Source organism: Zeus faber (assembly GCF_960531495.2).
Source record: "Zeus faber genome assembly, chromosome: 9".
NCBI lineage: Eukaryota > Metazoa > Chordata > Actinopteri > Zeiformes > Zeidae > Zeus > Zeus faber.
In genome coordinates, this window is record NC_137197.1 from 23,971,930 (window position 1) to 23,987,699 (window position 15,770).

Genomic DNA, 15,770 nt, shown 5'->3' on the forward strand with positions numbered 1-15,770 from the left:
GCCAGTGTGTGGAGGTTCAAATAGGAAAAATGTCCTTCATCTAAGGGGGGGGGGGTCCGAAGAGTCCAGAGATCACACAGTGTACATACAGCTGGGGGGGGGGGGTTGTGCTAGCGAACTGCAGGGGTGTCCTTTATCTTATGTGAATCACTGAACTGTGTGTGTGTGTGTGTGTGTGTGTGTGTGTGTGTGTGTGTGTGTGTGTGTGTGTGTGTGTGTGTGTGTGTGTGTGTGTGTGTGTGTGTGTGTGTGTGTGTGTGATGGACCTTGGGAGCCAAACCCCACACATTTTGCGTGGGCTTTCATCCAGAGACGCCGCTGACGCGAACCGGGTGGTTTTCAGCAGAAGTCTGCCCGGCTGTGACTTTTTTTTTAAACAGAAGAACTATCTTGCAAAGTACAGAACCCTCCTGCTTCTGTTGTTTTCCCGCTCACGGACGCGAGCGCCCGCATCTGAGGGGTCGAGGGTCATTTCTGCCTCGGCGCTCCACAGCGGACGGGCGGACGGACTCGCTGTGGGATCGTGTGGAAATTAGAAATATTTTCCTCCTCGCGGCGCTGAGCGGCCGATCCAGGACCCAGTACCATCTCCTTGGCAACCAGAATTAACTACTGAAAGAACGACTCGCTTCTCTCAGACGTGAGTCATATGGACCCTTCCGTATCCATGGAAACACTAGCTTCCTTCTCCTTATTTTTATTTTTTTTTAAGCGAGCAGCCGTACACTAAAGTCGAAAGGTAAACACTGGAGTTGGGTTGTTAAAAAAAAAAAAAAGGAAAAAAAAAAAAAAAAAAAGAATAGATTGTCTTTTCTCATCTTAGTTCCCTGTGTTTTCCTGTAAGTACCATGAACATAGAGAGATATATGAGTTGCGATGTTGTTTTAATCATCTCCATATTTTTTATTATGACTATTTTTCCTTGTTTCTCTTCAGCGAGATGTGACGATTTCTGAAGGACTGTCGATGAGATAGAAGCTGCACTCCCACGTAACCCCGACACGCAGACACAACAACACACAGTAGATGTCACACCTTGATTTAAAAAAAAAAAAAAAAAAAAAAAAAGCAGAACTCTTCGTTACATCTGCTATTCAAGAAAACAAAGGCCGATACCACAGACAGACTGGTGTAACGCAGGGACGTGTTGGGAAACACTACATATCCGTAATAAGCAAAACAAATCATTCAGATCCTGTTGTAGATGAATTAGAGTTTGAGTCAAACTCCTGAGAAGCGAGCAAAACCCAGAAATCATGTCCGTTTTTACATGTATTTTTTTCCTTAATTAGTTGGGCTTCACCATAGTTTGACTGGACTAGGTTTTCGGAGCGCACCGCTGAGTGGGTCCGCCGGGTTGTAAGAGAGCCGTTTGCCACGTATTTTGAACAGTTTTGGTTTCTCTCTCCCTCCTTTTTTTTTCCCTTTCTTTATTTTTCATTTTTCTCTCCCCCCTCTCATACGGTGGAGCTCGCGAAAACCTCCTTTGCCGTACGCACCGTCGGCCACGTTCGGCCGGTGTCCGTCGCGCCGTGGCCGTTAGCACAGCGTCGTTAGCACATCTTCGCCTCCATAACGGGAAGGGAGGGGGGAAAAACAAAAAAGGTGTGAACGGGTGAGAAGAACCAACTGTGCCCCCCCGAAGGATCCACATCTTTGGATCCGGCTTCATTCAGCTACATTCCGCTTGGTTGCAAATGAAGTGGTTGAGAAAGTCACAGAGCGTTTTGTCACCTTCCTCAGAAACTGTTGAGCCCAAACTGTGCCGCGGGCGTTGTGCGTGCGCGCGTTAAGACTTTATTCATTTGCTTTTGTTTGTGTGCGTGCAGATTGCAGTACCTGAATGTAGTCTCTCTCTCTCTCTTTCTCTCTGTGTGTGTGTGTGTGTGTGTGTGTGTGTGTGTGTGTGTGTGTGTGTGTGTTCATGCTCCTTTACGTCCACCACCCCCGGTGACACTGACTCGGAGACAGAGCGGGTCGTCCAGGTTCAGGCCGTCATCCCGGTGTTTCCTCGTTTCACCCAACGCCGCGTCTGAATGGGTCCCCATGCGAGCGACGCCTCCATTTCGGATGAGTTCTGGGGGTGCCACCTCCTCCGATGTCAGCTCTGACCGGTCACCCCTCGGCGCTTTTGGTTCGGGGCGCTAACATCTCGAATGAAAGGGTTTGAGCCAAAGCAGCCCTTGCAGGGGAAACAATTGGCCCGCTTGACGCTTTCAGGCGTGCGCAGCGGCAGACGCACGCGAGCTGTGGTCCGACCACGCCGCGGTTACAGTCGGCAGGATGTTCGGATAGGCGCCGCCCGGCGCGAGAGCTGGACGGCGGTCGGGGGCAGGACGGATGTGTGGTGGGCGGCGCTGAGCCCTCCCTCTCTTTCGTTCAGTGCTTTAGAGAGAGATCAAGATGACCGGCTGTGGCGTCGGATTTTGAGTTGACAACTGCTGAAGCGCGAGTCGCTGCGGTCCTTCCTGAGACGGTTGTGTCCGTGTCCTGCTTTCGGTCGCTACGGCGCCGTGAATCCCGTAACACGTTGGAGGGGACTCGGCCTCCTTTGCTGATTCTAGATATTTAATTTAGCTTTAGCACTATAACCTCTACTCCTCAGCTCTACCAGGAGCAGAACCCTCTTCTTCCTGACACTACACTCAGTCCAAAGCACTACACACTTAAAAAAAAAAAAAGAAAAGAAAAGACCACGTGGCTATGTGCCGTGTTTTGCAGCCGTAGCACAGTGAGTTTGTAGCGCAGTGAGTAGTTTGACACGTTGTGGAGCAATGCACAGCGGCTCCCTGGTGTTTTGGGGGAGGCTTTGTTAACGGTGGGATCAGAGTTGTGGTTTGGAGTTTATTTTTTATTTTTTTGCTTGCTTCAAATTCCCCGGCATTCCAACAACGGCTAAAACACTAATCTAAACACTAATCCTGTCTCCCAAATGTTTCGGTTTGAAAGAGAAACTGACTGACGCTGAAAAGTGAAGGTCCAGGAGTTTCATTTATCAAAACTTTGTGGTTTGGTTTTTTTGAAGGTCTTCCATCGGGACCTTGTTTACGTGCAGGTCTCGAGTTGTATCCTTTTGTTCCACAACCGGAAGTTTTAAGATATGCGTGACAATTCATTTTATTCTTGTTTTTTTTTTTTGTTGTTAGCAGTGGGCAAAATGGAAGAATTTATTATCACAATAATCAGCAAATTTACATAGTAATGATGTATATATTTATTAATTGAACAATCCAACGAAATAATCCGTTCGGTCCATTGAAATCTCTGCTTCATATAAACAAGAACCACTCTCCAAGTTCTAAAACCCATCTCTAATATTTCACATCTCCCATTGTGTGAAATGATTAACTTTTCAACCATAAATAACTTCTCATCGTTAATTCAAACTGTTTATCACATTATTTTGACCCCACGCAGCGATATGTTTTTGTGATGACGCCGTCAATCACAACGTACCACTGGAAGCCGCCAAACGACAAAATCCATTTATTGCCCATCACCAAAGCCACCGAAGTCACTGCAGCCTGGCCTTGATTTGGGATCACCAGTGGAAGTGACCAGTGAAACAGTGACGTTTTTCTGCGCAGATTTAGAGCCAGGGTGCGTGTTGACTTGTGTGAGAGTAGGATCTTTATTTTTGTAGCGAAGAGCTTGAAATCAAAAGAAAGAACGGCCGAGCGGAAGGAAAGAATAGAAGGAATGACAATCAGGAAGAGTAATTAGACTTCATTGTACATTTTCACCCTGAATACCATACTTTTAATCATTTTAGATTTAAAACGACGGTTCCTTACGATTGAGCCGCTGCAGTTGAATATTAACTTTTAGCCTGATTCCTTAGTTGCCATATTTAGACTGCACACCGTGAGTCATCACTTAATACACTGAAACACCACATTCTTGTTTTTTTATTTATTTTTTATTTTTTTATTTTATTTTTGTTGGAAATGGAGGCTGAGTCGGAGGCTGAGATCTCTACCTGTCAAATACTGGAGGCTGATTCTAACCACATTCCCATGGTGTTATTCTTAGAAATGTCTGTCACCGGTGGGGGGGGGGGGGGGAGTTAATCTACTGCCAGAAATGTTTATAGACTCCACTTATAAAAAAAAAAAAAAAAGCACACTTTCCAAGTCATTAAACACCTCTCTCTGCCCTATAGGTAGAAATTATTTGAATACAAATCAGTTTCCCCCCCATGATAAAACATCAGTTCTCCTGAAGACTTTCCCCCGTACCGTTTACGCATTTTGTATACCGGAGCCACGATACAATTAAACTCTGATTTTTAATGTCCAATATTTAAAAAACACAGATGATGGATACTATGGATTCTAGATGGATGAGTGTAGCACAATAATATTTCACATTGGCAATGAGTCCTGTTATTATTTACAGTGTGAAAGTGATGCCAACGTGTCCACATTCCTGTCGACGGTGGGAAGCTTTTTGAATGTCTGACAAGAGCTTTAAAAAAAAACACAACTTCTGAGCAACACTTCCACTACTCTGGGTGTGTGTGTGCGTGCGCGCGCGTGTGCGTGCGCGCATTTGTATGTGTGTGAATTCATGCCTTAACATTCACAACAGAAACCTGACAACACTGAGTCCAGTGAGACCCCCGTGACGACTGTTGAGTTAAAAGAAACCTGACCTCCAGCCGACCTGGATAGAAATATCTGTTTGGATTTGTCTTTTGAGCAAATCTTTGATCATAGTTTGTCACGGGGCATCCCTTTTTAGTTGATTCATTTACCTGAAATGTCTTATCAAGAAACATGCGATCCAGTACCAACCTTCCCCGGGTGAAGTCTCTTCTCTGTGACTGCCGAGAGCCTCAGGGACGTTCTGTGGAGTTCCACTAGTGCTGTTTGTGTCTTCCTGACCAAAGACAAAGCCCGTGGGGGGATTGATTCCAAAAAAGAACAAGACTGCCTTCTCAGCCAGATGAAACACCATCCACAGCCTGTCTATGTTTGGGTAGAATTCACAATGGAATATGGATAATTCATGGATATTTGCACCATAACTACTACGTTATTTTATGAATAACCTGAGTGAAAGACAGGTCTGCTTCATAATAATGTTAAAAAATAAAATAAAATAATCTCTTTTTAGCTGCTTACACTAACAGCAGAAGGTTTTGGATCTAAACCTTTTGGCTGCTGGTACTTATCTGGCTGAGGGAGTGGTTTTACTTTTTGGAACTAGCGTCTGGAGACGTGCTGCCGGTACCAGCCAGGACCCGTAGGCCTGCGAGTTGTATGATCCCACTGTCCCACTAGAACCATGACAACTACTGACCAAGCAGCTCCACTCTGAAAAATATATATTTATGTGGGGTTAGAAAAAAGAAAAGAAAAAGATGAACTCCGAGACTGTTATGGGCTTGATTCCCACTCCTTTTCTGTAACAATTGCCATGATTTTTTTATTATTATTTCTGTATTTTTTCTTTTTTTTTCTTTTTCAATCTGTTGCAGTATTGACACTGTTGTCAACAAACTGGTTTAAACAACTGAACCCACAGTGTTTTGTGTTTTTGTAAATGTCATTGGTGTTGTGCAAAAAGAAAAACCGGACATCACTTTGCAAATCTTCCTTTTTATTGCAATGCAAATACAGTTTTTTTGTAAAAGTTGTTAATTGTCTCACTGTTTTCTGTAACTCTGCATTGTTTTTACACTATCAGTTTCCTGGCCAAGGGTAAGAATAATTAAGAAAAACACACAAAAAAAGATGTTTAGGTTGAATAACATAACATGTACAGGTTTGAAATGAGCTGTGACAGACATTTTACACTGGTGTAAATGTCAGTGTCTGTGTCACTGCCTAGTGCGGAATTTGGACTTTGTCTGGTAAAACCTGAAAAGGATTCAACTTCGGGTTTTTAAAGGATTTTTTGTTGTTGTTGCAATACAGTTTCCGGCCACTGGTGACAGCACCGAGCGATTTACATGACTTATCGGAGTGCGATTGTACCAACATCAAAAGTTGAATTTCTAATTTTCGCCAAACTCTGGGCCGGCCTCTCGCACCGCCGTCGCGCCGGTCACCGCGGCGAGGGCGGGCGTCAAACGTCCAAACAGCGAGCGGAGGGAGCACCGGTCGGGCGCCGCGGCCGGGCGACGTCGGCGCTCTCCGATGACGTGGCGGGCGCCGGGCGGGGCCAGCGAGCCCCGCGGAGCCAATCGCGGGTCCGGCTCGCGCCCGTCAAGCGCAGCTGATCCGCGGAGTCACGTGGGCGGAGCCGCGCCACTTGTTGAGGGGAGAGAAGCTCCGTTCCGCCCGGAGACACCGGAGACACCGGAGCCGCCGCCGCCGCCGCCCTAGAACCCCGCGCCGCCGCCGCCGCCGCCGCCGCTGGAGGTTACGGTGAGTTTGAAACAAACGAACGAGCAGTTCGTCGCATTAAATACGTTTACTCATGGCCGCGGGGGAAATTGCGGCGTTCACGGCGGATCGTATCCAAGCGGCAGGCAGGCATAACAAGGTAAGAAGAGCAAAACATGGAAATGTGCAATAAAGCGCAAAATAAACTACAAGTAGAAAAAAAAAATGGCGGAAAAAAAAAAAAAAAAATAGGAATTCGTACAAGTTTTCACAGATATAACAGAATACAAACTGCTCATATCCCGTGTGTGTGTGTGTGTTGGACATAATCAAATGGTTATTACATTATAATAAACGCACTAATAACGACGGTCATTCAAGTCTTTACTCCCACGCGGCCTGAAAGAGATGAAATGGGCATCGCACTGAATTAAAAAACGTGGCCCGCCGGTGGAATTCTTTACACTTTGACGGGGTTGGCAGCAGCCGACGCTTTGGGTTTTCCGCCTCCGCACGCGCTGCCATTCGGGGGTCTCCGCAGTGCGGTCCGTCCAACCGCCGGTGGCGTTTCTCACGAATGTTCCACCGATATCTCAGCCATTGATGCCTCTGTGCGGACAACGGCCGCTTTTCAGGGGTTCTGTTCCACCTGCTTTCCCCCTTTGTTTGGTGCCAGCGGGCGCTGAATGCGCCCCGGAGACGCGCCTCTAACGCGCCTCTGCCGCGCATCCACCGCGCCTTACCGCGCCGTATGGACAGTGAAAATACTTGAATAACATCGTTTATCACAGCAGGTCCAAATATAGTTCAGCTGATCAAGGGGTGCTCGTTGTTGTTGTTGTTGTTGTTGTTATCACCAAACTCTACTAATTATTCATCTTATTCCAAAGCTAAATGAATGGATTTATTACTTAAATAAGACAATTCAACAAACCAATTGGAGTGTTTTGTTTATTGCGGGGCAGGTGAGAGGAGAGAGAAAGAGAGCTTTGTTTTTTCACCTTTCAGCCAATTCATTACTGAGTCTATTGCAACACCCCCAGTGCTCTCGGACAAGGATTCTCAACTTGAGGTCCGGGGACCCCCTAGGGGGCTTTCAAGAGGTCCCAGGGGGTCCCCAGCAAAATGGTTACTTGTTAAACTTCACCATTTAGTGTGCGAGCAGCGCTGTACTATTATTGCACTTATTGTTGTTATTATTATTATTATTATTATTATTATTAATAAAGCTAAATGTAGTCGTGCTAGACTTCACACAATTTTCGAGCTTCAAATACGCCAAATACATCAAAACAACCGGCTCGGTCGGGACGGGTGTGCTCTAACTTTGTGGAAGGTTTCGGCCAGAGGTTTCTGAAATATTCCACTCTTGCGCCAAATTGTATCTCTGGATGTTGTCGATGAGAAAATATGAGTGTGGCAATGAAATCCAGTTGTCATGGAAACGCATGAAAACATGTAGTGTAGAGTGAAATTGCCCACATAGCCCCGCCCCGCGTCGCGTAGCTGTGGCAACTGTCGCGTCATCGCCATGTGACGTCACAACTTTCCGCCCTTCCATGAAGCGTAATTTGGAGGAGCTGTCGTCAGTTTACGCCAAAGGCAAAGAATAGGTGCGCACGCAAAGTGTGCGTGTGAGAGACAGGTAAAGAAAGAAAGAATAGCAGCCTGAACGGAAGAAGGGAAGAAACAAAAAACCCGTCACGGTCTTTTTTCCCAAAAAAGTGCGATGGCTCCTTTCTTCCGTCTCATCGTAATGGGACGCCAAATGCTTGTGCGACCAACGTGCGAACCCCTCTGAGGTGCGCGTCGAAAAACCAAAAGTGAAAATTCATCAAATCCACGCGGGAAAATAGCAGCCTCTTCATCTCCGGAAAAACTGGACCAGGGGAGCTTTATCGAGCAATGAGCGCAGAACGAAGGTGTGCTTGTGAGTAAGCAGGACGTGATGTAATCATCACGCCATGACAGTGTCCTCGCACGGTCGGTACACATGAAGCTCCGCGCAGGAGGCGGTCGCCGCGGATGTTTTTCCACGGGAGTGTGAGCAAGGAGGAAACGGGCAGCTGGCGGCGCGTAATCGAGTGGGAGCCTTCCCCCGAATGGGCGCTCATTGATGTTCTCTTCTCTTTTCCTTCTTCCTTGCGAAGGAAGGAAAAACAAAAACAAGACATCACATCACGGTGACACACGTTCCAAGCACGGCGGCTCGCTTCACCAGAGCGGAACGAGCAAAGTCCAAACGTTGAATGAGCCCACCCCGCCGTGCCGCTTCGTTGTCGCCCAACGAGATGAAGTTGAGCAGTTCCGTGAGCACAAAGATTCCAAAATGCCCTCGTGTCAAAACCGCATCTCGGATCATGAATGTTCCTGATTCACCCTCGCGTGCCGTCACACCCTCACCCTCGGGAATTGAACCCCCTAACCCTCTCACCCAGTGCAGCTTGTGTTGGTTGGTGTTGTAACGTCGTGACCCACTTTTTTATTTGATAAACAGTCGCTCTGAACACAGCTGCTTTCTGTTTTGCCGCCGCTGTGGCTCCATCCGTCCTCTGCCGTGAGCAGCCGCTGTGGGGGACTGAGTTAATTGGACGAATCTATTCCTCATACCAAGTTGCTGAATTGTCGATCTTTACGGTATTCCAGCGGGTCCGTAAACGTTGTGATTCCGTCTGGAGTCGGCGGCGTCGGGCGTTTCCTCGCGACGACATCTCCCGTTTTACTTTCGTGGCACCGCCCAAAAACAATGTAGAAACAGCGCAAGCGCTGACAAAATGCGACGGCCGAAGCCACTTCTGGTTCCGAGAGACGGGAGACGGGCGCGCTCCGTTTGTACCTTAACGCCGCCAGTTCAGTTCAAGGGTTGAGCCTTATTCGTCCCGGTGACATTGAGCGTTAAAAGCAGAAGGACATCATCTGTTTTGGAATAAAAAAAGAATTAAAAAACGGGTTTATTGCCGAGCTGCCAAACATTACAGCTCCGGTTATAATGCCACCAGGCTCATTATGAGTAAGATGCAAACCTCCCACACCCGACTGTGGTCACAGATAACACACATTGTGTGTGTGTGTGTGCATGTGTGTTGTTGGCACAGGGCCGTCCCGTTCCAGAGATCACAGGCGCTGCCTTTTACATAAAAGCATAAAAACTCTTCAGTGCCAGACATCACCCGCACACACACACACACACACACACACACACACACACACACACACACACACACACACACACACACACACACACACACACACACCATCCACCCACCCAACCCAAAACCACGGTGGCCTTTCACAATGGCAGCTTCACCCCTGGCGGCGCCAAGCACAGGAAGCTGGAGAAACCAAACCAGTCATCTGGGCGATCTTGGGGTTTCTGTTTCAATACGAAGAGGAGTTTTAGGATCCGGGTGGGTGGATTGTCTTCAGTGATAATATGATTCACAGCGCGAGGGTTTTGTTTTGCTTTCGGTCGATCAAGAGGTCAAAGCCCAGTCCCGTCCCCGCACGACATCCTCCAACCGGAACCTTCACGTTTTCAAATGTATTTTCCCCGCGGATCGCGTGCACGATCCAAAAGCTCCAGAAAACAACTGCGGCGGTTATTGGAAGCAGCTACTTTTCCCAGATTAGGAGATTCTCAGCGGTCACTCCCAGAGCCCCGGTGCCTTCCCGGTACGTCGGTTGAAAGGAGGCTCGGGCGATAAATAGTGCGGGCGGAGGGAGGGGGGGGATTTCTCTCCGAGGCCAATTCACTCGACTGGTGAGAGGGTGACGCGATGAAGCGGAGGCTCTCAGGCTGTTTCTCCGAAGGTGACGGAATAATCAAGGAGGCAAACTGAACCGAAGGAAACGCCGTAGAACCGGCACATTTATCAAATAATAACACTCTCTCACTCTATTTTTACCCTTAAATATCAGCGACGCATAAAATTCACGAGGGGTGGGAATGACATCATTATTTTTTGGATCTTAGGTATTTAAGAGAATAAAACTCATTTTTATCAGGGAAACGGATAATAAATATAAAGGCAATCTGTCCCACCCATTTCCTTCACATCGTACGACTGTGGAAATGGCCCCGATGAGTCTCAGGTTATACAGGATGTTTGTGCTAATAGAGGGAACGAAAGAACGAAAGAAAGAAAGAAAGAAAGAAAGAATCCCCTCCAGTTTCTTAATAGACGCCCTGTGGCCAGTACCTGTGCTTCTCATCCAGAGCCTCTTTGCTCCGTCTTAAACTGTTCTACAAAGCCACAAACAAACTTAATTGTGCTTGTGTGCACAAGGCAAATAACTCTCTGTGTGTGTGTGTGTGTGTGTGTGTGTGTGTGTGTGTGTGTGTGTGTGTGTGTGTGTGTGTGTGTGTGTGTGTGTGTGTGTGTGTGTGTGTGTGTGTGTGTGTGTGTGTGTGTGTGTGTGTGTGTGTGTGTGTTCGTTCCGTGCAGGTGACAGAGTGTGTGTGACTCTGTTGTGCCGGTCGGAAGGAAGCGTGTTTTGATGTCGAGGCCGGTCCCGTATCCATGGCTTTGTGCACGCGTCAGTCTTGGCTTTTGGCTGCTCCTCCTGGCGTCCTCGCTGAGCACCACCGCAGGTAGGACCCCGCACACACGTAGTGATTTCAAAATAAGAGCGTATTTCTAAACTTCAGGAAGTTTGGTCTCTGCACCTGAACACTTCCCACACACAGCACGGTCATTTATGTAGTATTGTCTATGAATGCGAGAAAATAGGTAAAAGTATTATTTAAATATTAAAAAAAAATATATATCTTTGTTTTCCTATAATGTTACTTTTCAGCTTTTAGGTTAAATTACTAAAAAAAAAAATAATAATTGTGAGCTGCTTAATAGTTTATGATAGGTTAGTGGGACATGAAGGATGCTTATTAAAAAGATTTATACGTTTTTTTTAACATTTGTTGCTGAGTGGTATTTGACTTACGTGATTAATGATACCATCGTACCCAATGAAAGCATTATTATATATAAAAATTTCCGACTTTAAATGGCCAAGTGACCTTATTCTGGATCATGTCAGGGTTAAACTGCTCAAGAACTTCCATCTTGTATCATCTTTTATTATCTTAACGTGGGACATGCTGAGTGCCGGCCCAAACCCATGAGATGCATTGTTACTGAAATCCTTCCTTCCTCTTTCCTTCCTCATCCTTCCTCCTTCCCTTCCCGCGTATAAATTGAGGAACTGGTCACCGCTGATCTAGACAGCGATCGGGAACCGGGTTCCTTCTGTGTCAGCTATTCGAGATCCGCCTGGTTTGATGCTCAAACTGCCCAGTAGCATCGTTTTGATAAAAAAGTTTTATAGTTATTTGTCATTGGTAAAACCAAAACCAGAACTAATTGATTATTTAGTCTGCCTGACTTAATGACTATTTTTATTTCATGTATATATCTGTACACGTTCTGATATCTCAACAACAAATTAAAAAAAAAAACATTCTCATAGCGTCTTCCACCTGCTTTACCTCATTCCACATTCCACACATTCACAACCGAGCTAATGGACATAACAACAGGAATGTGTCATTTCTGGTCAACCGCTCGAAAAGAATGAGTCAGAATGAGTAATGAATAATAAGAAAAAAACACTCAGCTGTGAAACACATTGGAACCGCAAGTTCTCGGTCGCAGCATTTGAGGAGGACGTTGGAAATTTCACTTATTTGTTACGCAATGATTCATTCATTCAGAGGCAAGTTGTATCCGTGAAATAGCTCAAAATAAAAGTGTTTTGGCTCTGTCCAGAACACTTGTTGTTTTTATGTCACGCCGGCTGCGTGTAAAGCTCTTTGTAACCGTGTTTTAAAAAAAGTGTTGCGTAAATAACGTCCTCTTCCGTCCCTTCCTGACACTCTTTGTTGTGCGTGTCGTGCCGACGCCCGCGGAGGTAACGTTTCAAACGCGTCTCGCTGGTCGTCCCCCTGCAGGCAGACAGGGTAACTGCAGCCACCCGCTGTTGCCGGAGCACGGAGGCTTCCGCTGCGACCCGTCCCCGTGCCGAGGCTTTCCCCAGAAGACCACCATCCACTTCTTCTGCGAGCCTGGGTACCACATCCCCAGCAAGGCCCGCAGCTCCCGCTGTCGGCATGACAAATGGACGCCTCCCATTCCCGCCTGCGTGCCCATCAAAGGTGAGATCATAATGTGGACGTAATAAGCCCAGGGATGAGCCACGCCCCAAAGCGGTGTTGTCCAATTGAGTGTCGGGGCCGTGGAAATTAAAATGAATGATGTTTTTATTTTATTTGCAAGGTGATCATGATATATCAGGTGGGGTTCGCAAATGTTGCCAGTCCTCTGTTACCTCGATGGCTGCTGAGCTTTCAAGCTCTAGATTCTGTTTGACAGGAAACGTCCCTCACCCTCAGAAAAGCCCCGAGTGCCATCGTTCCCAGAGGCCAGGGAGGGGCCCCAGACCTGCCGCAGCGAGGTTTTTTGTTGTTGCTATCTGGCGACCGGGGCAGAGAGGGTGTCGAAACCGGCCACCTGCCCCTCGGCATTGAACCCTAGGGGGTTCAAGGACCTGAGAGAGAGGGGCTTATCTCACTGACTCCAATTATTTGATTAAAGGGGGGGACCTCATTGTGCGCGCGTCATGTATGAATAGTGCGGCGGCTTTGGATGAATGCCTTCTCCCAGGGGGAGTTTGTCATGTGTTACCATAAAAGGTGTGAGTCAGCAGCGGAGCTCAGCGTCTGAGCAGCAGAAAGCAGCGTTCTGTCGGCGTGGGCGTCGCAGCATTCCAGCACGGCGGCGTCTGTTTACACTTTAACACGGAGCTCATCTCCGGTTTGACCTCAGTGTTTGTACGTGACGTTAGTCACGTTTGTGTTTGGGACACTGGAAAACTGTGCTGTTGTTGGCACGGCACCCATAACCCTAAATTAGATCCTAAGAGGCTTCGCAGCAGTAGAGTCTGGTTTGACTTCACCTACTTTAATACCAGCCTGAACCACGGCTTCGGCCTCCTGCAGCGCAAGGATGAGGAACTAGAAGAGCAAAAAAAAAAAACAGCTGAGTTTGTGCTTCTGCAAAGCAAACCAGAAAACAGAGGAGGAAACGGGCCGAGCCACCCCAACGACCACCTCCCCCGGGGCGGTCGCGGCTCTTCGAGAGAGAGGGAAAAAAAACCTCACTGCCACTCGACGCTTAAAAACCGCGCTGCGAGAAAAATAAAAAAGGCTTCCGTTTCGTCTGTTCACTCCGACACTCACTGCCCCGTCGCACGGCATCGAAATGTGCCGGCAGGAAATGCGGCGCGGGCGTGTTGTCCGTTGTCGGTTGTGTGGTTTTGTTTGCTGCTGGGGATCAGAATCAAACCGGCATCCTAAGGCGTCGGCGTCAGCAGAATAAGGCTCAGGAAGTGCGACTCCATCTTGGTTTTGCTGGGTGAATGTGGGTATTGATGGGTTGGTTGATATCGGTGGAGATGTGTCAATAACGTATTTAACGACCACGTGACCGTCGCTCTCCTCCCGCTCGTCCCCAGAGCGCCACAACGTTAGGAACGAGGACAAGGTGTCCCACCCTCTGCCCAGCGTCGCCACCACCGCCGTGGGCGTGTCCATCTTCCTGCTCACCACCACCGCCTGCATGGTCATCAAGTCCCGCCTCTACCCCTGCCACGCCCACGGGTAAGGCCTGAGTGCACCTAATTCTCACATGCCGTCCGTGGGGGGGCGAACGTTTTGAATCTCCTTTTTGGATTGTGTTGTGCTATTATACGGTTACGACCTTAAGCATTTGGTTGGGTTTTGGAGCGGCAACGTGGTTCGATGACATAGAGCAAGACGCCCAGGTTGGCTTTGGTGTATGAGATATTATATGTATAAGAATAACAAGTTGTTCATTGGGAAAGGACCTCGCTGTGTGTTATGACAAAAAAGGAATTTCTTCATGAGAGGTCTATCTCCCCAGCCGTCGCTCCTCAGACCAGATGGACCTGATGGTGGACGGTCTCCCCGTCTCCCTCCCATCCTACGATGAGGCCGTCTACGGGAGCTGGGGTCAGCGTCTCCCTGCCTGCGCCCCTCCTGGCCCCACGCAGCTCCTGTTGGCCCGTGAGGCCCCCGAGCATCACCCGCCGTCGCCTAGCAACCAGTCAGACGCCGCCCACCGGCCCCGCCTGTCGAGCCAAGACTCCGACAACAACCCCCCGCCGCCGCCGTACGAGGAGGTCCAGTCCCGTCCCGGAGACGCCATCCACCAGCGACAAGCTACGTTCTCCGACGACAAAGACACTTGATTTGACTTGATTCAAATTATTATTCTTTTTTTTTTTTTTTCCAATGCGACAGAGGTTCAGCAAATTCAAAAATCAATTTTCAGTTGATTTGGATCGACTTGCAAGCTGAAACCAGAGGAACCACAAACGTAAATTCACCTGGTCTTTACTCCCAGCCTTTGAAATGTGTTGGAAAACTAGTGTTTCCAAACACTTCATGTGCAACCTCAGCACATGAAGGGGTTCACCAGCGCGCGGCCGCAGCATCCGGTCGACTTGTTTTCCAAGTCCCGTGTGACCAGCACTGATTGGCTGTGGCTGCAACCTCCCACCCCAAAGCGACGACACGGATTTCAGCTGACTTTTGAATTTCAAGTGTCTTATTGATTATTGATTGTATATTTCCATTGAGTGTGTGAGAGATTGAGAGTTTTTTTTTTATTTATTTTTTTCGGGTGCATGCCTATGTTCGTATGCATGTGCAGCTTGGTCTGGGTTTCAGCGCAGTGCTGGAGACGCTGTCGAGACGTCCCGTCCGTGATGGGTCTGAGGTTTTCTTTTTTTTAACATGCCATTATGCCATTACGAAGACCCAAAACTTATTCCATGGAATTTCGAGTTTTGTATAGAATCTGATGTAGGGCTGAGGCAATATGCAGTCATTTATTAAAAAGGATAAAGATGAAGGATTTTTTAACAATATCAATGCTTATTACATTGAACTGTATGGCGATGCAGAAACTCCCAACACAGACTTCACATTCCAGAGATGTCCCGACATATTTTCCATTCCATTGTAATATCCATTTTAAGCGAAATTGGATATTACAATATGATCCATACATTTCACGATGATACATCAAAGAAAAAAACTTTAATAACTATAATATTGTGTCACCCCAACCCTTCTTGGACAGTTAATTGGGTTTACACATATCATTAGTTGTCACGTTTGGACCCGTGGAAAAAAGTTCCTGATCGACCTGCGGGGGGACGTACATTACATGAATGTAGCTTGTGGTTTGTTTCCGTTGCAACGGAAGAAAAATGAATTTATTATAATAATATTGATTGTAGAAATTTACTTGATGATGCCTTTGTACATTGTATTGTTGCAAGAGTATATTATAAATAAAAGTTTAAATGTTAAATGTTCTGATATTTATATACAGCATCTTCTCCACACCCTGTTGT

The 15,770-nt window shown here is 47.3% G+C and overlaps 1 protein-coding gene across 1 annotated transcript; it reads left to right on the forward strand.

The window, feature by feature from the left end:
• Positions 1-6,255: 6,255 nt before the first annotated feature.
• Positions 6,256-15,661, forward strand: LOC307235116 (sushi domain-containing protein 6). Its single transcript, XM_080007103.1, has 5 exons — positions 6,256-6,374; positions 10,778-10,923; positions 12,280-12,483; positions 13,842-13,986; positions 14,270-15,661. Exons 2-5 carry the CDS (start codon positions 10,830-10,832, stop codon positions 14,595-14,597), a joined length of 771 nt encoding a protein of 256 aa, XP_079863229.1. The 5' UTR covers positions 6,256-6,374; positions 10,778-10,829; the 3' UTR covers positions 14,598-15,661.
• Positions 15,662-15,770: the final 109 nt, after the last annotated feature.

Bases quoted from the DNA above. Each gene is read 5' to 3' on its own strand.
- LOC307235116 (XM_080007103.1), top strand. From the start codon at position 10,830: ATGTCGAGGCCGGTCCCGTATCCATGGCTTTGTGCACGCGTCAGTCTT. The intron at 10,924-12,279 runs GTAGGACCCCGC...GTCCCCCTGCAG, and splicing joins CTCGCTGAGCACCACCGCAG to GCAGACAGGGTAACTGCAGC. The intron at 12,484-13,841 runs GTGAGATCATAA...GCTCGTCCCCAG, and splicing joins CGCCTGCGTGCCCATCAAAG to AGCGCCACAACGTTAGGAAC.